This window comes from Ursus americanus, chromosome 2, assembly GCF_024610735.1.
Source record: "Ursus americanus isolate L20-20 chromosome 2, mUrsAme1.1.p, whole genome shotgun sequence".
Taxonomy (NCBI): Eukaryota; Metazoa; Chordata; class Mammalia; order Carnivora; family Ursidae; genus Ursus; species Ursus americanus.
The window spans coordinates 40,634,617-40,661,153 of NC_142128.1; the positions used below are offsets into that span (position 1 = coordinate 40,634,617).

At 54.5% G+C, this 26,537-nt stretch overlaps 2 protein-coding genes across 5 annotated transcripts in view; both read left to right on the forward strand.

The window, feature by feature from the left end:
* The first annotated feature begins 1,694 nt into the window (after positions 1-1,694).
* On the forward strand, positions 1,695-15,708 carry NPR1 (natriuretic peptide receptor 1). 2 transcript variants are annotated; one of them, XM_045784423.2, is made up of 22 exons: positions 1,695-2,876; positions 3,447-3,646; positions 4,060-4,173; positions 4,605-4,740; positions 5,341-5,432; positions 6,162-6,297; positions 6,531-6,615; positions 7,401-7,521; positions 8,336-8,410; positions 8,574-8,651; positions 9,049-9,153; positions 9,398-9,472; positions 9,565-9,721; positions 9,976-10,131; positions 10,355-10,523; positions 11,161-11,307; positions 11,393-11,516; positions 11,658-11,726; positions 11,988-12,162; positions 12,425-12,523; positions 14,488-14,579; positions 14,751-15,708. In XM_045784423.2, the coding sequence occupies exons 1-22, from the start codon at positions 2,168-2,170 to the stop codon at positions 14,811-14,813; spliced, it is 3,177 nt and encodes a 1,058-aa protein (XP_045640379.1). In that variant the 5' UTR covers positions 1,695-2,167; the 3' UTR covers positions 14,814-15,708. The 2 variants fall into 2 exon arrangements, with proteins under 2 accessions (XP_045640379.1, XP_045640380.1); XM_045784424.2 differs by having other exon boundaries at positions 1,696-2,876; positions 9,401-9,472.
* An 8,762-nt stretch (positions 15,709-24,470) lies between these two features.
* The window catches only part of INTS3 (integrator complex subunit 3), a 39,506-nt gene continuing 37,439 nt past the window's right edge, over positions 24,471-26,537 (forward strand). For all 3 annotated transcript variants that reach the window (XR_006777169.2, XM_045783824.2, XM_045783825.2), the window contains exon 1: positions 24,471-25,214. Coding sequence is in view for 2 of the 3 variants with exons in the window: in XM_045783824.2 (XP_045639780.1) it covers positions 25,071-25,214 (144 nt within the window). In the remaining variant the exon portion in view is untranslated. The remainder of the gene's footprint in view (positions 25,215-26,537) is intronic.

Consider the following 26,537-nt stretch of genomic DNA (forward strand, 5'->3'; position numbering starts at 1 on the left):
TGCAGGACTTACCTATTGCCAGCTCTCTGATATTTCAAGACAAGTCAGAAATCCAAATATTCATGTGCCATCTGCTGATTTTATTTATTTACTTATTTATTAAGTAAGCTCTATGCCCAATTTGGGACTTGAACTCAGGACAGAGATCAAAGAGTCCCACCTGGGGTGACTGGGTGGCTCCGTGGGTTGAGCATGGACTCTTCATTTCAGATCAGGTCATGATCTGGGGGTCCTGGGGTTGAGCCCTGTGAGGGGCTCCGTGCTCAGTGGAGAATCTGCTTGAGGTTCTCTCTCTCCCTCTACCCTTCCCCACCCGGTTCTTTTTCTGGGTCTCTCTAATAAATAAATCTTTAAAATTTTAAAAAGAAAAGAGTCCCACCCTCTGCTGACTGAGCCAGCCTCATCTGCTGATTTTTAAGTGTAGGCAATTAAGTCAAATATAGAGAAAGAGAATGCAGGCAACAAACCATTCCTGCCATCTGCAGTTGGTCCGAGGGCTACTATTTGTTCTAGACCATAAGAAAAAATGGTCCTAAAATTCTCCAAAAATTCCTGATATAGGAAATATACTTCAGTATTCTGCTCTTTCTGCACACCTTGCTCCTCATTCTACTCTTGCTGAATTATTTCTCTTTGGAGATTTTCCTGGCCACAAAGCAAGCGGAAGTCCCATCTGGGCCTCTTAACAATTTACCCATCTTTCCGTTGTGGTCCTCAATCAGATTACACTATGGCTATTTGTCGCAAGCAGAGCTCCTCCAAGGCACGACTATACATATATTTTACCTTCATGCCCTCAGCATTTAGCCGAGGCAGCAGGTCCGTTTGCTGAAGGAGAGTTTGCGGGTGTTGGGCTCAGTCCAGGAGCAGAATCGGAGAGGGTGGCGGCGTCAGTGACCCCTGCTGGCCACGAGAGGGCAGACTGATTCCACAGCGGGAGCAGAATCGGAGAGGGTGGCGGCGTCAGTGACCCCTGCTGGCCACGAGAGGGCAGACTGATTCCACAGCGGGGGATGAGGCTGGCGGTCAAGGACCCCCAAACCCTCTCCCCAGTGGACGCCTCCACCGGTCATTTCCAACACCGTCTCCCACCGTCACCGCAAATCCCATTTTAACAATCCCCCTCAACCCGAAACAAACTCACACTCACCTTACGGGAGTGGCCCCGAGGTCCCCACTCCTCCTCCCCACCGCAGCCACCGCACACTCTTCTCCCCCTTCCGATAACATTTGGGAACTAAAGGGTTAACTTCGCCCTTCCACTGGATCCATTTTCTCCATTTTTCTGCTCAATCTGGAAGCGGGGGGGGGGCGTCCTGGATGGACTGGGTCACGGGGACCATGGGCTCACCCACTTTAACGCCCTTCCAGAAACCCGCCGCCCTCCCGTCCACCCCTAGAACACACACTTCCGTACACTCACACCTTTTCTTGCCAAGATCCCAAACCAGCACAGCTCTCTTCCCCAAACAGAACCAGGTAGGGGGAGGGACTAGGTGGGGCGCGAAAGGGCCCCCGCGGCCCCCACACGCTTCTCTCTTGGTCCTGCTCGCGATCCCAGCGACCCTTCTGCGGGCGCCGCTCTCAGAGGAGGAACGCGAGGAGGGTCTCAGGGGAGGGGAAAGCGCGCGGGCTGGGGCGCGGGCACGTCCGCGACTTCGGGGCGGGGACGAAGGGGTTAAAGATCCAGGGTTGGCTCTCCAGTCGCCGAGTCTGGGAGGGGAAGCAGCAGGAGGAAGGACTCGGCGCTTGGCTCAGGACCTCCCCTGTCCCCCCCGGACGGCCGGGGACTTGGGCCGGCCGGACGCCCCTGCTGGCACCCTCCCGGGGCAGGCGCTCACGCGCGCACACAAACACTCCACTCCCCTTCCCTCCCTCGCGCCCTCTCCCATCCTTCTCCCCCCAACGCTTGCTCCTTCTAACACACACGCACCCGCGCGCTGTCGCCCACGCTCGTCCTCCGAGCCCCAGCTCTCCGCCACCAGCGCCCACCTGCCCGGCAGCGCCTGCCGCGCGCCCCGTGCGCAGCCGACACCGAGCGACGCAGCTGGAGGGGGCAGCGTGCCCTGGGGTGGGCGCGCCCGATGCCCGCGACCCGCCGCTGAGCTGGAGGCGGCCGAAGAGGCCAGGGTGGGAGCGCTCGCCCGCGAAGCTGCCCGCTGAAGCCATGCTGCGCCCCGGCCGCCCCGCCGGCGCCCTCCCGGTCCTGCTCCTACTGCCGTTGCTGCCGATGCCCCCGGGGAGCCACGCGGGCAACCTGACGGTGGCCGTGGTGCTGCCGCTGGCCAACACCTCATACCCGTGGTCGTGGGCGCGCGTGGGACCGGCCGTGGAGCTGGCCCTGGCCGGGGTGAGAGCGCGACCCGACTTGCTGCCCGGCTGGACGGTGCGCACGGTTCTGGGCAGCAGCGAGAACGCGCTGGGCGTCTGCTCGGACACCGCCGCGCCCCTGGCCGCCGTGGACCTCAAGTGGGAGCACAGCCCCGCGGTGTTCCTGGGCCCCGGCTGCGTGTACGCGGCCGCGCCGGTGGGGCGCTTCACAGCGCACTGGCGGGTGCCGCTGCTGACCGCCGGCGCCCCGGCGCTGGGCTTCGGGGCCAAGGACGAGTACGCACTGACCACCCGCGCGGGGCCCAGCCACGCCAAGCTGGGCGACTTGGTGGCGGCGCTGCACCGACGGCTGGGCTGGGAGCGCCGAGCGCTGGTGCTCTACGCCTACCGGCCCGGCGACGACCAGCCCTGCTTCTTCGTGGTGGAAGGGCTGTACATGCGCGTGCGCGACCGCCTCAACATCACAGTGGACCACCTGGAGTTCGCCGAGGGCGACCTGGACCACTACGCCCTGCTGCTGCGAACCGTGAGGCGCAAAGGCCGAGGTGAGGGGGCGGCCCGGGCCGGTCTTCCGCCAGCGCCGCGCGATCCCTCATTCCCCAGTCAGCCGCGGCCCGAGGCTCCATTTCCCTCTCTTCCTCTACGCGCTCTCTCCGCGGTCCTGCGCTCCCCCGCTGTCCCAGTCCCCCACTTGCTTCCCACCGCTCCCTCCGGCAGAAAATGCCTGCTGTCACCTGACACTTAGTAGGTCCCCGGCTTAGGGCCCAGCCCTTCTTTTTTCCTCCATTTTCGCTCGCCTCCCAGCAGCCTCCCCCCTCCATCTTCTCCTGCACACTCCCTCTCCTCATCCCGTCCCCTCTCCAGCTGGCCCGCCTCCTCCTGTCCCTCCCCAGCCGACCCCACCTTCCCCACCTTTGGCCCCGCTTCGCTTGCTCTCGCTATCTCTGCTCCTTCCACCACCCCCGCCCACCAACTCCTGCCAGCCCTCCCCACCTTTCTTCTGCCGCGGCCTAGACCAGCGTAGAGTCTGTGAACTTCCTGCCCTGAGTTCCTCCTTCCCACTCCACCAGGATCTAGGCTTCTCTCTCTTTCTGACCATCCCCCTTCCTCCCCAGTTATCTACATATGCAGCTCCCCAGATGCGTTCAGAACTCTGATGCTTTTGGCCATGGAAGATGGTCTAAGTGGGGAGGACTACGTGTTCTTCCACCTGGACCTCTTTGGACAAAGCCTGCAAGGTGCACATGGCCTTGCTCCCCACAGGCCCTGGGAGAGAGGGGATGGGCAGGATATCAGTGCCCACCAGGCCTTTCAGGTAAGTGTCTAGGCTGTAAGCCCAGGCTGTGGGACGCTGAGCTGGTGGCACCTAGTTCCTGGGCACGGGGTTCCTCAGGGTCTGAAGGGATTTCGGAAAAGAGGCTCTTGATTGCTCAGGGAGGCAGGGGAGGAAGGGCAGGAGGGGTGAGGGCTGTGTAGAGGGTTAGGAGACTTCAGAGGTGGGAGCCTAATAGATGAGCGAATGGGCTTGAGGTGCGAGAAGGTTCCAGTACCACAGACTTACAGAACTTAAGAAGTCATCCCATTGGGTCCCCCGCTTTGGAGCAGGCAGCCCCTCACACATGACATAGAGCCTGTCCACTTTGACCTTGAGCTAAGCAGAGATGCACTGGGGGAGGTGGGCCCCAGATCAGCTCCCAGCTCTCCCCTCTCCACTGACCCCTTCCTCAGGCTGCCAAAATCATTACATATAAAGAGCCGGATAACCCTGAGTACTTGGAATTTCTGCAGCAGCTAAAACACTTGGCCCATGAGCAGTTCAACTTCACCATGGAGGATGGCCTGGTAGGAGGGGTTCTGGGACCTTCCAGCAAGGACATCCAGCCCCCACTCCCACCCCAACTCCGTGGCCCTCTGCGGGTGGCCGGCCTGTCCTCTCAGCCATCTCTGTATGCCTAGGCCTCCCAGGCTTCCCCTTTGCCCAGTTCCCACATTCTCCTGATGACCAAGGTGGACGCTGACAAGTTGTTTAGCCTCCGAAACTCAGGTCCTCATCAGTAAAATGAGGATGACGTGTCTTGCCCTATCTGCCTAGCAGGATTCAGAATCAGAGATCTTTGTGGAGGCATCTTATAAGTGGTAAAATCTCTGTCCTGCGGGGGTGTTTTCTCCGACCACCCTCCAAGCTCCCAGTGCCCTCCATTTCCTACCCCACGATGCCCCACTCAGCACCCCTCGTACATCCCACCTCAGCCAAGCTCTGCTCGCCCCTGCAGGTGAACACCATCCCAGCATCCTTCCATGATGGGCTCCTGCTCTATGTCCAGGCAGTGACAGAGACTCTGGCACATGGGGGAACTGTCACAGATGGGGAGGCCATCACTCAGAGGATGTGGAACCGAAGCTTCCAAGGTCAGGGCCTGGAGGTGACAGAGATAGGCTACCTTGGGGTGCCTCAAGCAGGAGGCCATGAGAAGCCTCTTACCCTGCCGCTGAGGGGGTCACTCACCCATGCCTGTCCTTCCCTCTCTTATGTAAGGAAGCTCCACATCTTCCCTTGGGCCTCCTTCCCCATTTCCCTAGCTCCCTCAAGAAGTTCTGCTAAGTGGGGCGCCTGGGTGGCTCAGTCGGTGAAGCGGTGAAGCATCTGCTTTGGGCTCACGTCATGATCCCAGGGGCCTGGGATGGGTCCTGCCTCCAGCTCCCTGCTCAGCAGGGACTCTGCTTCTCCCTCTTCCTCAGCCCCTCCCCCTCTGCTCATGCTCTGTCTCTCGCTTTCTCTCTCTCAAATAAATAAGTAAAATCCTAAAAAAAAAAAAAGTCCTCCTAAGTGCCCAACTTCAGTCATTCCTACTGCTGCAATGTATGTCCCTTTTGTTATTATATATGTTATTAATACTTTGTTACTATTGTATATGTTTGGCAAGAAAAGAAGATCAAGGGGTAGAGAGAAGGTGGGGGAGTGTGCTGAACTTTACTTTCTCAAAACAGCCATCTTCCTCCATGCCCCAGGTGTGACAGGATACCTGAAAATGGACAGCAATGGAGATCGGGAGACCGACTTCTCCCTCTGGGATATGCACCCTGAGACTGGCACTTTCAGGGTAAGGTTGTACCCCAGAAGACAATGCCAGCCGGTAATGACATCTTGTCCTCCTGCCTTCCCCCGTAGTCCTGCCAGGGCATCTCTGCTCTGTAGTCACCCCTACCGTGCTTGGTCACTTTTGGAGAGCCCTGGATAAAAGAGACCCAGCTCTGGTCTGGGGGAGCAACCAGAATGACAGGGACCCACAGGCATTACCCTTGGGGAACCACATGTCTGAGGAGGGAGCACAGTCCTACCCTCAGGAAGTCCCATGTCTCCTAAGAGAGGCTGGACTGTCTCTCGGCAGAGACAGGCTAACTTGGGGGCTGTACGGCTCTTTAAGTTCAGTCAGGAACAGGAAGGAATTGGGGCCACAAGCACTAAGGAGCAGATCATTTAGGGAAGACTTCCTGGAGAAGGGATACATGGATTAGGCCTGGGAATGTGGACTGAGAACATTGCCTTTTCCTGTTTTCTACGTGCTTCAGTCCAAGATTATAAACTCCCTGAATGTCAAGTTGGGGTTCTACATGGAGTTTTCTTTATAAAGCCAAGTTTTTCCAAGTCTAGCGACATGGGTATGAGGGCCCTCTGCATCCGGTCACAGCAGGGGCTGGCTAAATTGTTGATGGCAGCCCAGATACAGGCCCTGTAAGCAGACGTGGGGTGGGTGTGAGGCAGCCCTCCACCCCTGCACAGGGGGTGTCACCCCAGGCCTTGCCCACCTACCACCCCTGCCCTCCCATAGGTCGTTCTGAACTACAATGGGACTTCCCAGGAGCTGGTGGCCGTGCCAGGGCGCAAACTGAGCTGGCCCCTGGGGTACCCACCTCCTGACATCCCCAAATGCGGCTTTGACAACGAGGACCCAGCTTGCAACCAAGGTGACTGCTTCTTGCCTTCCGGGCCTCCGTTCTGGAGATGCTCTACCTTTTCCCCTGCTTCAGGACTCAAATAGGTGCTTCTCTCCCACACTGAGGGTTTTCTGGAGAGATGACTCCTTTTTCCTCCCTTCCCTTCTTCCTTCCATCTTCCTAGTTCACTGATGAACTATGAGAAGTTTTCTCCTCCTGCTCTCTAACCAAAATCTCTCTTGCTTGAACTTGGACTCGTGCAGATCACTTTTCCACCCTGGAAGTGCTGGCTTTGGTGGGCAGCCTCTCCCTGCTCAGCATTCTGACTGTCTCCTTCTTCATATACAGGTGAGTCTTGGGATGAGGGTGGAGAGTGAGGCTTGGAGGCCTGGAAAACTAGCAGAGGGAGTAGCAGGGACATGGAGGGAAGGGGGAGGGGGAGGGACAGTGGAGGAAGGCCACGGGAGATGGGGAGGGAGGGAGGCTAAAAAGCCTTAGGACACAGGGAGGAGAGAAGGAGGGCCAGGAAGGGCCTGGGACACCCGAGAAGAGCAGAGCAGTTGGGCATCACAGGCGTGTGGGTTCTGGCCTGGGGGCTGGTCTCTCCTCCCTTCCAGCTCGTGCAGACCTGTTGGGGAATGATGGTTCAAACCCTGTGGCACTGGGCCCAGTCACTTGAGTAGGGGTGATAAACACTGCTTTATACCGGGTGCTGAACCCGGAGTGGAGGAGGGAGGTAAGGAGCCGCACTCCTGGCTTCCAGTGGGAGGCAGAAATGAAACGCAGACATTACTAGCAGAGGGATCAGTGCTGGTTGAGCCTAGACTATGCCTCAGGCGCTGCCACGCCGTATTTCTTTTCATTCTTATAACAATGCTTTGAAATAAATGTCGAGGTCGCCAGTCCCCAAATCAGGACACTTGGACATGAGGACAAGAGGCTCAGAGACATGAAGTGACTGCCCAAGGTCCCCATGAGGCAGGCAGGACTTCACCCATACCTCCTGACTCTCAGCTGACAGGAGACGTCTCAGCACCTGCAGTGGTCCCAGGGCTCAGAGGAGGGGCTGCTAAGCTGTCCCGCCTGGGGTCAGGGGTTCAGACATGGGTTCAGGTGGAGGTTTCATGCCCCAGGAAGATGCAGCTGGAGAAGGAGCTGGCCTCAGAGCTGTGGCGGGTGCGCTGGGAGGACGTGCAGCCCAGTAGCCTTGAGAGGCACCTCCGGAGTGCAGGCAGCCGGCTGACCCTGAGTGGGGTAAGAACGCTGGCAAGGGGAGGGGTCGGGGAGGGCTGGGCGTGGGGGTCGGGGCAGAGGGCAAGGTTCCAGTCCCAGCTCTGCCCTCACTTGCTGTGTGACCCCGGGGTGAGTCCCATTGCCCCCTGAGAGTACCTCAGACAGTGATTATGCCCACAGAGCCCCCTTCACAGGAGGGTTTCAAAGTTCAGAAATGGTATCTGTGAAAATACATTTTAAAAAGAAATAAATAGGAGCACCTGGGTGGCTCAGTCAGTTAAGCGTCTGCCTTGGGCTCAGGTCATGATCCCAGGGTCCTGGGATCGAGTCCCACATCGGGCTCCCTGCTTGGAAGAGAGCCTGCTTCTCCCTTTCCCTCTGCCACTCCCCCTGCTCGTGCTCTCTCACTGTCTTTCTGTCAAATAATTAAATAAAATCTTTGGGGCACCTAGATGGCTCAGATGGTTAAGCATCTGCCTTGGGCTCAGGTCATGATCCCAGGGTCCTGGGATCGAGTCCTACATTCTCCCTCTCCCTCTGCTGATCCCCCTGCTTGTGCTCTCTCGCTCTCTCTCTCTCTGTCAAATAAATAAATAAAACCTTTAAAAAATATAAATAAATAAATAAATAAATAAATAAATAAAAGTCTAGAAAGAAAGAAAGAAAGAAAGAAAGAAAGAAAGAAAGAAAGAAAAGAAAAGGATTTTATGATGTGGAATGAGAAGCAGGCTGACCCAGAGATAAGGCCGGCCAGAGCTACGGCCACCTGGATGGAGGGTGGCACCCATGTTGGGGCTCCAAGGCTGACCACCCCTCCTGCTCTCCATCCCTCCAGAGAGGCTCCAATTACGGCTCCCTGCTAACCACAGAGGGCCAGTTCCAAGTGTTTGCCAAGACGGCATATTATAAGGTGGGCCGGGGGAAAGACTGCCATCCTTGGAGCAGGGCAGACCTCTGGGGCGGAGCGTGGGGCATGGGGTGCAGGGCGCAGGGCGGTCCCAGAGTGGGCTGCAGGAGCGGTTGGAGTCCCCACCACTGGGCCATCTCAGTGACATCCTCCGTTCCTTGCCCAGGGCAACCTCGTGGCTGTGAAACGTGTGAATCGTAAACGCATCGAGCTGACACGAAAAGTCCTGTTTGAACTGAAGCATGTAATGTGGGGGAGTGAGGCAGTAGCCTGGGGGAGAGTCTTGGGGACATGGGAAGGTTATGGGAGGACTATAGGGTACCCCAGGGAAGGGATGGACCCTTGCATATTGTGCACGGGAGAGTGTCCTAAATGGGGGAAGAGAGGAGTAGAGGTATCCTGGTGGGGGTCCTTGAGGGGCTGTATTGGATGCCCCTGAGTGAGGGGTGGAGGGATTAGGAGCAGGGAGCAGATTCTGGGGGAGGGTTTTTTAGAATATGGTTGGGAATCGCCAGCGTCCTGGACTGTCTTCAGAGGGAATAGGGCATTAAGTACACCGAGGGGTCCCTGAGGTGGGGGTGGGGGGCACTGTTGAGGAGCGAGGTCTCTGTCGGGCTCCTGATACCGGCTCCCACCTACAGATGCGGGATGTACAGAATGAACACCTGACCAGGTTTGTGGGTGCCTGTACTGACCCCCCCAACATCTGTATCCTCACAGAGTACTGTCCCCGTGGGAGCTTGCAGGTGAGGGGACAAGGGGTGTGAGGAGATCTGGGTCTAGCCCTGCTTCTGTCTCCCACTGGCCACATGACCCCAGGCAAGCTTCTCCCTCTTTCGGACTTTTATTTGCCCCATCTGTAAAATGGGGGAGGGAGGCAGCCGCACTAGAGTAAATCCGAGGCTTTGTCCTGTTCTGCTGGTTTATGTCAGTAGGCCTCTGCACACCCCCTGGAGTCCCCAGGGTACATGCCCGACTCTCATTGCCCAGCAGGACATTCTGGAGAATGAGAGCATCACCTTAGACTGGATGTTCCGGTACTCTCTCACCAATGACATCGTCAAGGTGGGATGTGGGGGGGAGGGGCCAGGCATGCTTCTCCCCAGCCCCTGTAGGTCCCACTAAAACCAAGACCTCTGCCTCCCCAACTTTCCCAGGGTATGCTGTTCCTCCATAATGGGGCCATTTGCTCCCATGGCAACCTCAAGTCATCCAACTGCGTGGTAGACGGGCGCTTCGTGCTCAAGATCACAGACTTCGGGCTGGAGAGCTTCAGGGACCCGGAACCAGAGCAAGGCCACACCCTCTATGCCAGTGAGCCCAAGACCCCCCCCTTCCAAGCACAGCCCAGCAGGGGGACGGATGCCTGGCTTCTCAAGCGCTTGGCACGCCTTTCCCGATTCCTGGTTCAGTTCATTCACCAGTGGAAAGGGGAGCCTGACACAGTGGTCTCCAGGCTTCGTCCGTAGAACTCCAGATCACTCCAGCCACATCTTTTAGGACCTTGTTTCCCCCGCCCCTTAGCTTTAGGGCCCTTCGCCCCATGACTCCTGACCTCTGACCTGCAGAAAAGTTGTGGACAGCCCCTGAGCTCCTGCGAATGGCCTCCCCTCCTGCCCGGGGCTCCCAGGCAGGTGACGTGTACAGCTTTGGGATCATCCTTCAGGAGATTGCCCTAAGGAGCGGTGTCTTCCATGTGGAAGGTTTGGACCTCAGCCCCAAAGGTGAGAGAACCGTGCTGTCCCCCAGCCTGCCACAGTTGCAGCTAAAGCCAGCCCCAGGGTGAGGGACCCCTGGAAACACCACCACACTGGCCCCCTGGAGTGGGGCTCCAAAACCAGCCTTTGTTCCACGGCTGCCTGGGGACCTTCCCTGTTCCCAGCCTGGTCCTGGACCTCCCCACAGTCTCTCCCTGGCCTCCCCTCAGCCCCTCTTCCCCCACCACAGAGATTGTGGAGCGAGTGACTCGGGGGGAGCAGCCCCCCTTCCGGCCCTCCCTGGCCCTGCAGAGTCACCTGGAGGAGCTGGGCCAGCTGATGCAGCGGTGCTGGGCCGAAGAGCCGCAGGAGCGGCCGCCCTTCCAGCAGATTCGCCTGATGCTTCGCAAGTTCAACAGGTTGCTCCCAGCCCCCCCATCCCCCACAGCCACCCTGGTCCCGCAGTTAAGTCTTCTCCCGGCAGTGGCAGAGAGAGCCGGCTTCAGCCCACACAGCCTCACAGCCCCCTTTTGTGAGTGCTGCACGACCGGGCTGTCCCATCAGTCCCCACCTCTCATACCCCTCCCCCCAGCAACACTGCTCCCCCCCACTGGCCCCTTAAGTGGTGCAGAGCCAATGGAGCACACGCTCCCGGCCTCCCAGCCCTCCACAGGGGCTCCCACCCCGGCCCTTGGACCTCCCTGCCGCAGTATGCCCCCCACACCCCTCCACACCGCGCTGTGACAGCCTGTGTGCCCACCCTCTGTCCTTGCTTGACCCCTGCCCATCTCCACCTCTTCTGCTTCCTCCTGACTTGCTTGTGTTCAACAAAGATGAACAAAGTAGCCGGTATCTCTCTCTCCAGCTTTGGGCCTGTCTCTGGGGTCTCAGAGCTGGATGGAACTTTCCTCCTACCCTTTCCCCGGCCAAGCCCACCCTGCCATGCTCCCCAACCCTAACCCTCTGCAGTTGGGGGATGGGCTGACGTGAAGCCTGGGAAGGGTGAGTGCCAGGGTGGGCACTTCCCCTCCCTCACCTCGCCCGCCCCGGCCTCAGGGAAAACAGCAGCAACATCCTGGACAACCTGCTGTCCCGCATGGAGCAGTACGCCAACAACCTGGAGGAACTGGTGGAGGAGCGGACCCAGGCCTACCTGGAGGAGAAGCGCAAAGCCGAGGCCCTGCTCTACCAGATTCTGCCTCAGTGAGTACCCGCGTCTGCTGACGCCCGGCCACCCTGGCCCGGCCCCATCTCATGCTCTGACCCTGCCCCTGTCCCGACCCCACAGCTCCGTGGCCGAGCAGCTGAAGCGTGGGGAGACGGTCCAGGCTGAAGCCTTTGACAGTGTCACTATCTACTTCAGTGACATCGTGGGCTTCACAGCCCTGTCAGCAGAGAGCACGCCCATGCAGGTGAGTCCAGGTGCAGCCCAGGCAGGTGTGCTTGGCCAGGCAACTCCACCGGCCCGGCCTGCCTGCTGGTTCCACTTTTCGCACTCGAGCCCAGCCGGGGGCCCTTCCTCCCTACCCGCCTTGGCTTCTCCTCCCTCGCAGGTGGTGACCCTGCTCAATGACCTGTACACTTGCTTCGATGCCGTCATAGACAACTTCGATGTGTACAAGGTGAGGGTGAGCGTGGGGTGAACAGGTCGTGATGGTGATGGGCGGGGCTGAGGAGGTGAAGGGCAGAATGCCGTAGAGTCTTAAGGGAGGAGACCGTGAGACATGGGCAGAGACTGTTACCTGGCACCCCAGGAACGGGCACAGCAACGACTCGGGATGGGGTGAGGCTGAGGCTGAGGGTGAGGGTTAGCATACGTGCGGGGCGGCACAGCAAAGAGGCACTTGCCGTGCTCACGCCCTGCATTCTGGTGGGCCCCACAGGTGGAGACCATCGGCGACGCCTACATGGTGGTGTCCGGGCTCCCTGTGCGGAATGGGCTGCTGCACGCCCGCGAGGTGGCCCGCATGGCCCTGGCGCTGCTGGACGCAGTGCGCTCCTTTCGCATCCGCCATCGGCCCCAGGAGGAGCTACGCTTGCGAATCGGCATCCACACAGGTGAGGGAGCCCTAAGGTCTAGAGCTGTCCCCAGGCCCAGCTGCTCCTCCCCGCCACCCCCAGCGCGTGCGCGCGCGCGCGCGCGCGCGCGCGCACACACACACACACACACACACCTACCTGGATTCCCAGAGGCATCAGGTCCCACCTCTTGACTCTCCGGGAACACGCCGGTCCTGCCCAGCAATCACCGTCCATTCCTCCCACCTACCATTCTTAACACCCCTGCCGCCTGTCGCTGATGGGCCTCCACTCCCTCCAGGACCCGTGTGTGCCGGTGTGGTAGGGCTGAAGATGCCCCGTTACTGTCTCTTTGGAGACACGGTCAACACCGCCTCCAGGATGGAGTCCAACGGAGAAGGTAAAGTGGCTGCCCGGGGCAGGCTGCGGCGAGAAGAGCCCCTCAGGCAGACACCCGCCCAGTGCACTGGCACCCAGCCCTTACCCCTCCCGGCCTCCTCTTCGGCGCGGGCACAACACCTCCAGTCCAATCAGAGATCCAGCCCCCTGCTGCCACATGGTTGAACGTCTTTCCAGGCAAATGTCCGACAGTAGGCTACCCTTCGTGCAAGTTCAAGAGAGGTGTGGGGAATACCAGGTCAGGAGTAAGAGCCTAGACCTGACCTCGAAGTCGGGGTGCATCTCCTCCCCTAGCCTCGGTTCCCTCAGCCATAAAATGAGTGTTGAGTTAAACAAGAGTCACAACCACCACTTACAGATGCTTCCTGTGTGCCAGGTTCTGTCTAAATACTTTATGAGCATTAAATTTAATTCTCGTAACAAGGCCTTGAGGTAGAAACCATCACTATCAGCATTTTACAGACTAGGAAAAGGAGGCACAGAATTTAGACTACTTCCCCAACAAGTGTCTGAACTGGGATTCACTAGACAGGGCAGGATCTAAAGTCTGAACCACTATGCTACACTGTCAGAAGCCTGCTGACATTCTAGAATGCTGTCCACTAGAATTTTCTGCGACGATGAAGATATTCTGTCATCTGTGCTGTCCATTGTAGTAGCAGCAGTGTCCATTGTCCCAGGAGGGTATTGATCACTTGAAATGTGGTTGTGCAGGGTGCCTGGGTGGCTCAGTTGAGCATCTGATGCTTGATTTCAGCTCAGGTCCCGATCTCAGGGTCGTGGCATCGAGACCGGAGTCAGTCTCCATGCTCAGATGGGAGTCTGCTGGAGATTCTCTCTGCCCCTCCCCAAGCTCATGCACTCACTGTCTCTCTTTCTCAAAAAAAATAAAGTTTCTTATTTTTTTTAAATTTTATTGATTTGTCTGAAAGAGAGAGAGCCCAAGCAGGGGGAGTGGCAGGCAGAGCAGCAGAGGGAGAAGAAGGCTCCCCACTGAGCAGGGAGCCCAATGCGGGACCTGATCCCAGGACCCGGGATCATGACCCGAGCCAAAGGCAGTCACTTAACCGACTGAGCCACCCAGGCGTCCCATAAATAAATAAATCTTAAAAAAAAAAAAAATTGTGGTCAGAGCAACTGAGGCACTGAATTTTTAACTATTTAGTTTTAATTATTTTTTTCTAAGGTTTTATTTATTTGAGAAAGAGAGGGAGAGTGAGAGCACAAGAGAGAGAGAACCAGCAGGAGGAGAGGCAGAGGGAGAGGAAAAAGCAAACTCCCCACTGAGCATGGAGCCCGATGTGGGACTTGATCCCAGGACCCTGAGATCATGACCTGAGACGAAGGCAGCTGCTTAACTGACTGAGCCACTCTGGCGCCCTAATTATTATTATTATTATTTTAAAGATTTTATTTATTTATTTGAGAGAGAGACAGAGAGAGACTGAATGGGGTGAGGGGCAGAGGGAGAAGCAGACTCCCTGAAGAGTAGGGAGCCTGACATGGGACTCAATCCCAGGACTCTGAGACTGTGACCTGAGCCAAAGGCAGACACCTAACCAACTGAGCCACCCAGGCACCCCCAATTATTATTTTTTAAAAACTAGGCTCCATGCCCAGTGTGGAGCCCAATGCAGGGCTTGAACTCACAACCCTGAGATCATGGCCTGAGCTGAAATCAAGGGTTGGACACTTAGCTGACTAAGCCACCAGGCACCCCTAGTTTTAATTAATTTAAATTTAAATAGCCACGGGTGACTAGTGGCTACCGTGTTGGACAGCACAGTTCTTGAATTCTAAGGGAGAGGCCAGACTCCACATGGAGGGGGGGGACTCTGAATTAAGAGGGTCTCTAGGCCAAAAAGAAAGGAGAGAGAGCATCCTTCTACCCCTGCAGTTCCCAATCTCCCCTGCTCCCATTGCTTGCATCCCCCACCTTCCCTTCTTCTCCCTTATCCTTCCCAGCCCTGAAGATCCACTTGTCTTCTGAGACCAAGGCTGTCCTGGAAGAGTTTGGTGGTTTTGAGCTGGAGCTTCGAGGAGATATAGAAATGAAGGTAGAGAAGGAAGCCCCTGCCCTCACCATCCCTTGGAGTCCCGGAAGGGTTATCTTCCCCCAGGCCCCTTCTCAAGCAGCCAACCCCACTCCCATCCCTAAGCCTCTCTCATTTGGGAAGTGGGTAGGTGTGCTACTCCCCACCCCAAGGGCCTCTTCTTTTTCACTCCAGGGCAAAGGCAAAGTTCGGACCTACTGGCTCCTTGGGGAGCGGGGGAGTAGCACTCGAGGTTGACCTGCCTCCCCTCCTGGCTTTCCACACCTCCCTTCCCTGTGCCAGAGGTAACAGAGAGGTGCCAGACCTCGGCCTCACCCACAGCAGCCCTGCCATTGCCAAAGGATCGGAGAAGTAGTTTGAACAACTCAAATGTGCTAACCCCAGTGGAGACACCAAATATGACCTTTGAAGGAGGACTGGTGCTGGGGAGAACTTGGAGTTCATGGAACTGACCAAAGCACACAGTCATGCCCAGTGGCACACACATAGACACGTGTACCCACTCTCCATCCTGACTCAAGCCAGGCTAGGGTGTGGACTCTTGGATCCTCTCCCTCCCACTCCCTCAACCTTGCTACACTGTGACTCCTATGGGGAGGGGGAAGAGCCACCTTAGAGGTAATAGGAAAAGGGACTATAGGAGAATCCAGGGGATGAGGGGAATCCATATCGAGGCCTAGCCCACATGGGCCACAAACACCCCTGAGTCCCCCTCTGTCCCCAAATTAGATACAGGGCACAGGGGAGAGGGTCAGCTTAGAGGGGTTGTGGGCCTGTGTGTCTTGATTCTCTTGTGAGCAGAATCCATTAACGTCTTTATTCTAGTGAATGCCTCTGGAAGGAGAGTGGGTTGCCAGAAAACACAGCCATGTTCCCCACCCTCTACTCTCAAGCTGGAAATGCAGTATCTGCAAAAGGCCTCAGTCCCCCCTTCAGCTACCTGACAGCCTGTGACTTCCCCCAGCAGTGCTGACACTTCTGGTCTAAGGACCTGTTTACACCCTTCAGAGTTATTGAGGGCCTCAAAGAGTTTTTATGTGGCTTAAATCTATCCATATATACCATATTAGAAATGAAAACAAGTCCTTATTCATTTAAATAACTATAATAAACCAATCACATGTTAATTTTATTTTGCTGCTTTATCAAGGACATTCTTATGAAAAACTGGCTTTTTAAATTTTAATTGTTTTTTACTGCCGATGTGTGGTAATGAAGAATACAAGGACTCCTTCAGTGTCACTGCCTTGGTTTATGCCAAGACACCAGCAGTTGGCCCCCCTTGCCTTCCTACCATCAATGTACCTGTCAAGTCATGAAGGCAAATCATGTATTAGTACGGTTACTCAAAGTATGTTGACTTCATCCATCCCCTGAAAGGGTTTTGGGGACTCCCAGGGTCCGTGGACCACAGCAGTTTGAGAACTGCTATAGTGCCCAATGCCGGGGCGGCCTGGGAGCCAGGAAGGAAGGATGGAGCCTCTCCTACCTCGGCTGAGATTTGGATTGTCCCCCTGCCCCTCCACTCCCCTGCCAGTGTAGACGAATGGGAGTGATAGTTTGCAAAATGACTCTCGGCTGGCCCTGCTCCAGCCCCCCACCCTAAGCCCTTCCTGAGCAGGCGGGCAGGAATGCGAATGAATGCGGGGGAGAGGTGGCTGCAGCCTCACCTCCCCCACGGGGAAAGAAAGTGCCAGACATTTCTTCAGTGCCATCCATCAAGCGCAGACAGGCCCCTCCTCCGACCTCCCTGCGCCTCTTCCCGCAGTGCACGCCCAGCGGGACCTGGAGGTGGGGCGGGCCGCCTGCGGGGCCGCGCGGTCGGAGCCGAAGAGGGGCAAGCAGTCCTCCCTCCAGGGCGGGGACTCCTCTTGCGGTTCAGCGCCCCCAGCCCACGGCTGAGAGGGAGAGCGCAGCCGCCCCCTCGCCCTCCGCCCGGGGGTGGGGGGACGGTTGCCCGGGCGACCACGCGCGCCGGGTCCGCCGCGGCTGGCTGCAGGGGGTGGGCGGGGGCGTCCGCGAGGCGGGCTCCGGGGGAGGCTGGGAGCGCCGCGCGCCCGCGGACTGCGTCGGAGACAATTGCAGGAAGTGGCCGGTCAGATCCTTCCGGGGCAGCCCGGCTCCAGCGCGGACGCTCGAGGGGAGGGGGCCGCGGCGGGGTCGCGAGGACAGGCGCGGGCCGCCGGGGACGGCTGCAGCTCCAGAGCTTTCCGTGGGGCCGAGGACACTTCCTTCTGGAGGAAGGCCCCGGGTCCGGGAAGAGCTGGGAAAGCCATTGCCGAGGGGAGGGGGCTGCGGGGAGCGGGGCCTCCGCCCACGGGAGGCCGGCTTCCCGGGCTGTCCCGCCGAGCGGGGCTGGGGGTGCGGGGCAGCAGCAGGGTTTCCCTGGAGGAGGATCGCAGTGAAAACAACAGTCATCGTTGGCATCCCGCTCAGCCTGGCGGGTGACAAAGGCTCGCGCACGGTGAGCTCAGCGGCCACGTGACGCCGCCGGGAAGGGGGCAGGAGGGCCCAGCTGAGGTCCAGCTGTGGGGCAGGGGGGCCGGCCCAAGCGGCCCGGGACTGGAAGATGAAATAGAGCTGGCGGAAGGCACTTAGCTTCTCCCCACCCCCTCTTTTCTCTACGTCAACGACCTTGGGTAATTTACGTGTCATAACAATACTTTTAGTAATAATCATATCTTTTTTCAATGATTTATCCTTTTCAGGACAGATCTATGGAATCTAGCAGCGTAGGTCAGTTTTGCAGTCTGAAAGTCATTTTTTAATTAAACTGCCGGAGTTGTAAGACTGTAAAAATAAATTAATTAACCATAAAACAAAACAAAACAAAAAAAACACCTAATGCTGTCCAGGGAAATGTAATCTCTTTGAGTTGGAACAAAAGTAAGATTCTGGCCGAGGTGTTTACCACCAAGGTGAAGGGTTGAGATACTGATGAATTTAGTGTTGCACAAGGCAGAGGCCTCAGGAAGAGACGTGGTGGGAGTCAGGAACCCACTCGACAGGTAGTGCTAACCCAAGGTCTGTGAGGGGCTCCGGATAGGAAGAAGCCCCACCCGGCCAGTTCCCCATCACACTCCACACTCCTGGCACCAATGATGAGTGGGTGGGCTGCTTGCCCTTTAAGAACCTTTCCACAGCAAACAAAGATTCCACAGTCCTGTACACCTGTCAATCAGTGTGACACCCCTTCTGGACATGATGCAACTATCTTGCTACTGCTCTCTGCCTTTGGCTGTCAAATGTGGACTGCATATGGCATACCTTGGCAGTTGGTAGGTCGTATGATCAGCTCAGCTTTCTTGTCTCAGCCCACCAAACTCCCAGCAGGCTAGAACCACGCCAAAATACCACATAGATCTCAGTATTCAGAGCTGGAGCAATTTCAAACCTCTATCAAGTGAGAGGCAGCCTCATGTTGGTTAAGAGGCGAACTCGAGACAGCCTGCCTGGATTCAGATCCCAGCTCTGTCCCTCATGAGCCATAAAACCTCAGGCAAAATCTTCAACACAGGAATGATCATAATAAGACCAGCTCATGGGGCTGCATTGAAGATTACATGAGTTAATTCCATTACATGCTTGGAAGGCTGACTGGCAGGTAATAGAAACTAGTTAAGTGTTTGCTAGTGTTAGGAAGAGTCTACATTATGCAAACCATAGTGTTAGATGTAAGGGGTTCTTGATGTCCGAAGAACATTTGGAAGTGAAATGCAGCACATAATTAGACCCCTCCATGAGAGGTACTAATGAGATCTAGAAATGTGAGAGAAGAAAAACTAGAGATTATACAGTCCAACTGCCTACCCTGGGCCAGCATCCTTAAAATATCTGGCTTTTCTTTCATGTTCTATTGGAAAACTTTCAGGGACTTGGAACTGAGACCATTCTATTTTTGAACAACTGTAATTAGAATAATCTTACTGGTATAAGAAGATGAAGATACTTCAGTTGTCAGAATTTCTTCTGAAGGAATCTTTTTTTTTTTTTTTTTATGGACAAGGGGGCTTGCCCTTTCAACTACCATCTAAGGAAGGTGCATCTTGCTAAGTTGGGGAGTCCTTTGTTTTGATAAGTTTGAAGCCAAGTTTGTTTTCGTTTTTGTTTTTGAAGATTGTATTTATTTGAGAGCGAGAGAGCACAAGCAGGGGGAGCTGCAGAGGGAGAGGGAGAAGCAGGCTCCCCGCTAAGCAGGGAGCCCCACGTGGGGCTCCATCCCAGGACCCTAGGATCATGACCTGAGCTAAAGGCAGATGCTTAATGGACTGAGCCATCCAGGTGCTCTGCAGCTGGGTTTTTATATAAATTATGAAGCTCAGGATGAACTAAACCTGTTTGTGTGGTAGTTGAGAGAATAGCAAGAGTAGAGGTAGTTGAGTAGCTGAATTGGGACTTTGAAAGCCAGATATATCTAATAGAGACTTAAAAAAAAAAAAGACTAATGACTATGTCGTTTACCAGAAATGACACACACTTACACAAAGAAGTACAGAGAAGAAATGAAAATCACTTAAAATCCTGCCACTGAGGTAGTCGTTTGACGAGTATCATTCCCATGTGAATGCTAAGTTATTTGATGGAGGTATTTAATATAGACTTTCTTTACATTAAAAAAAAAAAAAAAGGCCATCTGCCTGTCACCTTTTCCACTGGTCCTAGCACTGCCCTTCCTACCTCTCGTCCAACAACAGCACCCACTCCCACTCTGCCCTCCCATGCTGGAGTCTCAGCAACATAACTTCACTAGTTTCTTTTAAAGATTTTTCCAAGATGTGGCTGCAAACTCTCTACTGTTCTGGGTGAGCTCCTGTGGGCTCACCTTAGTTTGTCAACGTCCCTTTGACAACCTGCCAACCTGTCTGGAGGGAAAGCATTCAGGTGCAGTCCGAGTAGTACAGAAAGGCAACTGTCCCCTCCCTGCATTTATCACACAATGGGCTATCACGGAACCTGTGGCCTCACAGCAACCGCAGCCAGTCCCTCCAACCCCACCGTTTTTCTCACATTACTGCTGTTAATCCAAATCTCGCTCACCCTGTTTTGTGTTAAATTTTAAAGTGATAAATACCCATTTTACTAAAACTTTCATATAGGAAATGGGAAAGAAGAGGGTTACGTCACACAGAGCACCGTATTTCTATTTAAAAACACCACTGGGGGGACTGGGTAGCTCAATGGGTTGTCTGCCTTTGGCTTAGGTCTTTGTCCTGGGATCGAACCCCACGTCGGGCTCCCTGCTCTGCTGGGAGCCAGCTTCTTCCTCTCCCACTCCCCCTGCTTGTGTTCCCTCTCTCGCTGGCTGTCTCTCTCTGTCAAATAAATAAATAAAATCTTTAAAAAAACAAACAAAACCAACCAACCAAAGAAATACACAGTGGGTATGTGAATATGTTTATACACATTTGAAAAAGTAGAGGGTATACCCATCTCACGACCCTGAGGTCAGGACCTAAATGGAAACCAAGAGTCGGTCGCGCATCGCACTGCGACACCCAGGCGCCCCTGAATTTTGTTTTTTAAAGGTGCCATCAGCTTTTTGTAGTTCATTACAGTAAAAATGCTTTCATTTATCCATAACTCCTTTCTTTTGTTCTTGACCTTGACCTTAAAAAGTAATGTGTTGGGGGCACCTGGGTGGCTCAGTTGGTTAAGCATCTGCCTTCAGGTCATGATCCTGAGGTCCTGAGATTGAGCCCCCAATCAGGCTCTGCTCAGCGGGAAGCCTGCTTCTCCCCGCCCCTGCCTGCCGCCATGCCTGCTTCTGCTCTGTCAAATGAATAAACAAAATCTTCAAACAAACAAACAAACACAACTGACAACTCCTCTGTACCTCAGTTTTATTATCTGTAAAGCAGAGAAGATAATACTACTTAAATCAAGGTGTAAATGAATTAAAACATGAAGTATTGGAATGATGCCAGGCATGTAGCAAGCTCTTAATATAGTTGCCATCTTATTCAAATGCATATAAGAAGAAAAAAAAGTAGAAAAAGGGGCACCTGGCTGGCTCAGTCTGTGGAGCATGTGACTCTTGATCTTGGCTTCTAAGTTCAAGTCCCACGTTGGGTGCAGAGCTTACTTAATTTTTAAAAAAGGTATATAAAAGTAGAGCTTATTTTCTGACTAAAGTAGTAGAGAAAGGGAGATATGCTTTCCTACTATTATATACATATTTTGTTTTGGTTTTTTAAGATTTTATTTTTAAGTAATCCCTACACCCAACATGGGCTTTAACTTAAGACCCTGAGATCAAGAGTTGCGCGATCCACAGACTGAGCCAGCCAGGCGCCCCAAAATATTGTTTGACTACTACAAACGTTTCTAACGAAAGTGTTCAATATGAAACTGCACACGACCTAATTTTTATATTGTCATGAAATGTGATGAGGGAGCAGATGGCTAGCTGAAGACAAAGCATAAGCAGACACCCTGCAACCTCCCTCACCCTCCACTCCTGGGTGGGATATGTGTGACATTCTTCCAGGAGTCTCCCAACTATCTTAACGTTAATGCCTTGCTAGAGGGGGAAACAACCTTAACTTGACAATGGCAAGGCCCCCAGCATCTTATAGGTCCTCTTTAGTAGTATCCTGAGGTTTTTCTTTCACATATGAAAATCCTTTTGAAACCTCCCTTTTCCTTGTTTCCCCCAACTCTGAGTATATAGACAGCCACTCATAGAAACCCTGGGTGCAGCAGTTCTTTCTGCCCATGGGTCCTGTCCCTGTGCTTTAATAAAACCAACATTTTGCACCAAAGATGTCTCAAGAATTCTTTGTTGGTCATCCGCTCCAGACCTCACCTACCAAACCTCACCTATATGCCAAAACCACATCAGTGACTACTCAGGGAGCTCAGAGATCCCAGAATTTATATAGATTTTTAAAGTTTATTTATTTATCTAGGTTATCTCTACACCCAATGTGGGGCTGGAACTCAACCCTGAGATCAAGAGTCACATGCTCCCCCATTTGAGCCAGCCAGGCGCCCCCCCAAAACATATTTTGAATAAGGTATTTTTCTTTTCTAAACTCTATTAACTTATTGAAGTAAGGATGCCTGGGTGGCTCGGTCAGTTAAGCATCTGCCTTTGGCTCAAGTCATGACCCCAGGGTCCTGGATTGAGTCCGGCATCAGCTCCCTGCTCAGTGGGGAGCCTGCTTCTCCTTCTGCTGTGTACGCTCTTTCTATCTCTGACAAATAAATAAAATCTTTAAAAAAAATTTATTTTTGTAATCTCTACACTCAGCATGGGGCTCGGACTCATGACCCCGAGACCAGTAGTTGCATGAGCTTCCGACGGAGTCAGCCAGGTATTTTTGAGTAAGGTACTTTTTAAAGAAGTACTACATTTACATGGTTCTTTCTTTCTTTCTTTCTTTCTTTTCTTTCTTTCTTTCTTTCTTTCTTTTTCTCTCTCTCTCTCTCTCTCTCTCTCTTTCACAGAGACAGCCAGTGAGAGAGGGAACATAAGCATGGGGAGTGGGAGAGGAAGAAGCAGGATCCCAGCAGAAGAGCCTGATGTGGGGCTCGATCCCATAACACCAGGATCACACCTGAGCCAAAGGCAGACGCTTAACGACTGCACTACCCAGGCGCCCCTACGTGGTGCTTAATTTAAAAACCACCAAAATGATGAGAGAGCAGAAGGCAAGCTGAGGACAAAGCACAAGCTGACACCCTGGACCCCCCCAGCCCCACCACCGTGGGATACATGTGACATTCCTCAGGCCCTCCTGGCTGCCCTAAAGCTAGGGGAAGGAAAAATAAATGGTTAACTGATAAAGATCACAGTCCTGCAGGAAATGAGTCTCCTTCAGTTTAGAAATGTCTTAGTGATATAGAAGGAAAAAGCATTCTTATCAATAGCCTAATTTCCAGAGATCCATAGACTCAATTTCCTGGAGCCCTAACATCACCCTCCCCTCCATTGTGATGTGGAAAACAAAGGTAAAAGGAAATGCAGGTAAAATTAAATTTCCTTTTAACCTGCAGCCATTGACAAGGACGTGTGATAGGAAGAGTATAATATTCCTCCAGGAAACTCCCAACTGTCTTAATGGTAATACTTTACTAGAGAGAAAAACAACTTCAGCTTGACAATGGCCAAGGCCTCCAGTATCTTGAAAGTCTTCTTTAGCATATCGAAGTCCTTTTGGACATCTCCCTTTTCCTTACTTTCCCCAACTCCCAAGTATATCGTCAGCCATTCCTCACAACTCCAATGCAGCTGCTCTTTCTGCCCATGGGCCTTGTCCCCATGCTTTATTAAAATCACCTTTTTTGCACCAACGACATCACAAGAATTCTTTCTTGGCCATGGGCTCTGGATCTCACCAACATCCCAAAACTCATCAAAAACATATACAGTAAAAACTTTCTCTCCCACCCCATCTCCCAGGCAGCCAGTCTCCTACCCAAAGACAGCAAATATTACTGGGGTTTTGTGTATGCTTCCAGAGATAGTCTCTGCATTTACAAATATGGGTGTATACTTCCCCAGTTACCACTTTTAAAAACCCACACACAGAGAAGCATGAACATAGTGTTTTAAACCTAACTTTTGTTCACCTAATGTATCTTTGTGCTTCCAGTGACCCACAGTAACGTTATTGTGATAAGTACGGATTCTTCAGAGACTAATGCAGAGCTGTGCGCCTACAAGGAATCCAAAGCAGTTCAAATAGGACTCGACTTTCTGAGCTGTAAGGGTAGAGGTCGGCCAGTTCGCTTTGTTTTACAGGCAGGATAATTTACAGAATGTCAAAATCACTTGCCTAAGATCTTACAGTTAATATATACAATAAAGTAACGCATGAGAGTCCACTTCAAGGATCATCCACATCATTTCAATGCACGTGCATAGATAGTTAGAATTAAGCCATAACAAGTGTAGAAATAAATAGAATCCCCTGTGGTGTTAACCAATTTGTATAACTTGTTTAAAAAGTAATCTCACACCCGTTAGTCCATGTAATCCTCTGGTAGGTAACCCTTGTGTGCATCTTACAGAGAGCAGAACAGCAGGGATATGGGTTTTCTTCTGTCTTTGGATCTGTGTAAGGCAATCCTAAGTGCTCCTGAGGAAATGGAAAATGCTGTCGGGCCAAGAAGCATTACTGCACTCGGGCTACACCGCGCTCGCAATATTCGGGGCGGGCCTCCCTGGGCTGTGGTTAAGAAACGACCTCAGTGACAGGGGTCAGACCCAGGTACTCAGCGCAAGGATGGAGATGGTTCCGTCGCTCAGCAACCGGGCTAGTGCGGGCACGACTCTAGGGATCTGGGCCGCCCGAGTGGATCCATGCACTGGTTTTTGCGGCGGCGGCCGGCAAGCGTGTGCGCACACGCTTGCTTGTGCGATGCACGCTCAGCTCTGGGAGCTGGCTCCGTGCCACCTGACGGTCTCTGCCCTGGGGTTGCTTAAGGGCAAGGGTTAGGCGACGCTCCCCCGCTCTGTACCGCCAGCTCGCGGCCAGGCCTCCGGGTTTCCTAGGCCAGGCGAGGACCGGGCAGAAGCTCCCGCATCCACCCACTCTCCAAAACGATGGGGAAGGAGGGAGGAGGCCGGCGCCGCGCACGCGCGCCAGGGCACGCCCGTAAGCGCGCGCAGGCGCAGCCTCCCCTTCCTGATCGCCTCGCGCTCCCACCCCTCTCCGGGAAGTCTTCCCGTCCCGACACCCCCGAGAGCAACGGGGAAGGCGATTGGGCATTCTGGTTGTCCATCAGGCCGGTCTCACTGCCATTGGCAGCCGGGGAAAAGGCCGGCCGGCCGTCGTCGGCCAGAGCCTGCGAGACTCCGCGCCATCGCGGAAGACGCGATTGGCGGAGGCCGGGCCCGTGGCCGCTCGCTTCCGGTCCCCGCGAGCCCTCCCCGCTACCGCCGCCGCCGCCGCCGCCACCGCCGCCCTCAGCCTCCCCGCCCCCCGCCCTTCCACCATGGCCGCGTCTGTGTGGTGTGGGGAGAAGCTGGTCCTCCGTGTCCTCCTGTAGCGCGCACTGCCTCAACCTCACCCCTAGGGGCCGGATCCAAAGGAACCTCGCTCCCCAGCCCTTCGGGCCCCAGCCAGGAAGGTTTCCTAGCCCCTGCTTCAGGGGCAGGACTCCTCTTACCCCCACCTCCGGAGGCAGAAACTTAGGGTTTTTTCTGCTTCTCTTAGGGTCAGCAGCCAGAAAGGGCTCCCTTTCCACTTGAGGGGCGGAAGCCTCTCCTGCCCTGCCCGGGGGTGCAGACCCACACCCCGGCACACCCGGGAGCTGGCGGCCTTTCCGCAGTACTGCCACTCCAGACACGGGACCTAGAGGGCCGTCCGCCTTCGTGTCCTCCACAGGAGCGGCCTTTCGGAGAGAAGGGCGGGGCGGACAGCACGGGGACCCTTCCCGACCCCACTCGTCCCTCTCGCCCCCAGGCTGTGGCAACCCGGAGTTCGTCATTTCTAGGACTTCCCGCCCGTCCACCCCCTGGCCTCTTCCCGTCTCTTGGCTGTAGCCATGGAGTTACAGAAGGGAAAGGGGGCAGCAGCAGCAGCTGCTTCGGGAGCAGCGGGAGGTGGAGGAGGAGCGGGAGCAGGAGCCCCAGGAGGGGGGAGGCTGCTACTTTCAACCAGTTTGGATGCCAAGGATGAGTTAGAGGAGGTAGGTGTGGGGGGTGGGGAAGGGAGTTAAGAAACGGGGCTGAGGAGGGTGCCGGAGCGGGAACGGGGCGGGGGTCGGGGAGGAGGCCTTCAGGGGTTTTCTGAGGCAACACGAGCACCGCTCCAGACTTCCTGCTCCAGAAGGAAGGAGCGCGGGCCAACTTCCTGGACAGGTTGCCATAGCAACAGCAGCCACTAGGATGAGGATGGGTGGGGGGGTGTTGAGGAGGAAGGGAAGCAACGTCCAGCTCTGTCGAATTCATTTTTGACGTTCCTTTGCACGCAGAGACCACATGTATTCTTCATACCCGTCCTGCTTCAGACGGGATCCTGTGTTGAGTTGACAAGTACGGGGTGTGTATCGGGGTCTGGGGGGTGACGGGAGTCCGCAGCAGGCTTCACAGCCTCCCGTGAGGTAGCGCACGGACTTCAGCGGACGGCGATGTGCACTGGGCATTTGGGATGTGAAGACCCAAGAAACAGTGCTGTTTAGTTAGGGTACCATCAACGACAGCAGTGGGGTGTTAGGGGACTGTCCTTCAGAAGCTGGTAGCACACACACGAGGGTGCTGAGAAAGAGGGTCGAGTGAAGTCACGCTGGGTAGCTGACCTTCTGCTCCCCCACTTGTTGCCCTATTGTCCCTGACAGCGCGGAGTGCTGCTATTCAGATACAGACTCAGTTAGGAATAGGAGACCCAGAACTGAGACGTGACTGCCGAACTGTTTGTAAGACCTAATGCATTCAACTCCGTGGTTATCCGGGGACAGAAGGAGCACAAGAACAGGCTCTGGCTCTTCCCTGACCATCTCCCTACCTTTTCTTTCTTTCTTTCTTTCTTTCTTTCTTTCTTTCTTTCTTTCTTTCTTTCTTTCTTTCTCTTTCTTTCTTTCTTTCTTTCTTTCTTTCTTTCTTTCTTTCTTTCTTTCTTTCTTTCTTTCTTTCTTTCTTTTTAAGATTTTATTTATTTATTTATTTGACAGAGAGCACAAGCAGGGGGAGCGGCAGGGAGAGGGAGAAGCAGACTCCCCGCTGGCTCGATCCCAGGATCCTGGGATCATGACCTGAGCCGAAGGCAGATGCTTAACAACTGAGCTACCCAGGTGTCCCCATTTCCCTGCTTCTAACTTTGTCACTGCCCTTTATCAGGTAGTAGAGGGTGGGCAGGCAGATAGGTGGGATTCATAGTTTAGATTTGAAAAAAATGTTGGTTCAGATACAAAATGATGGAACGTATATGCAGAAATGAACTTTGCAAATCACGGTGGCTGGATATAACTTTGCAGATCATCCATTGGCAGATGTCTGCTCACAGGCTGGTTTTC

Coding starts and splice junctions, on each gene's coding strand:
- NPR1 (XM_045784423.2), top strand. CDS start 2,168: ATGCTGCGCCCCGGCCGCCCCGCCGGCGCCCTCCCGGTCCTGCTCCTA. Junction 6,298..6,530: donor GGACCCAGCTTGCAACCAAG/GTGACTGCTTCT, acceptor GGACTCGTGCAG/ATCACTTTTCCACCCTGGAA. Junction 11,727..11,987: donor ACAACTTCGATGTGTACAAG/GTGAGGGTGAGC, acceptor TGGGCCCCACAG/GTGGAGACCATCGGCGACGC.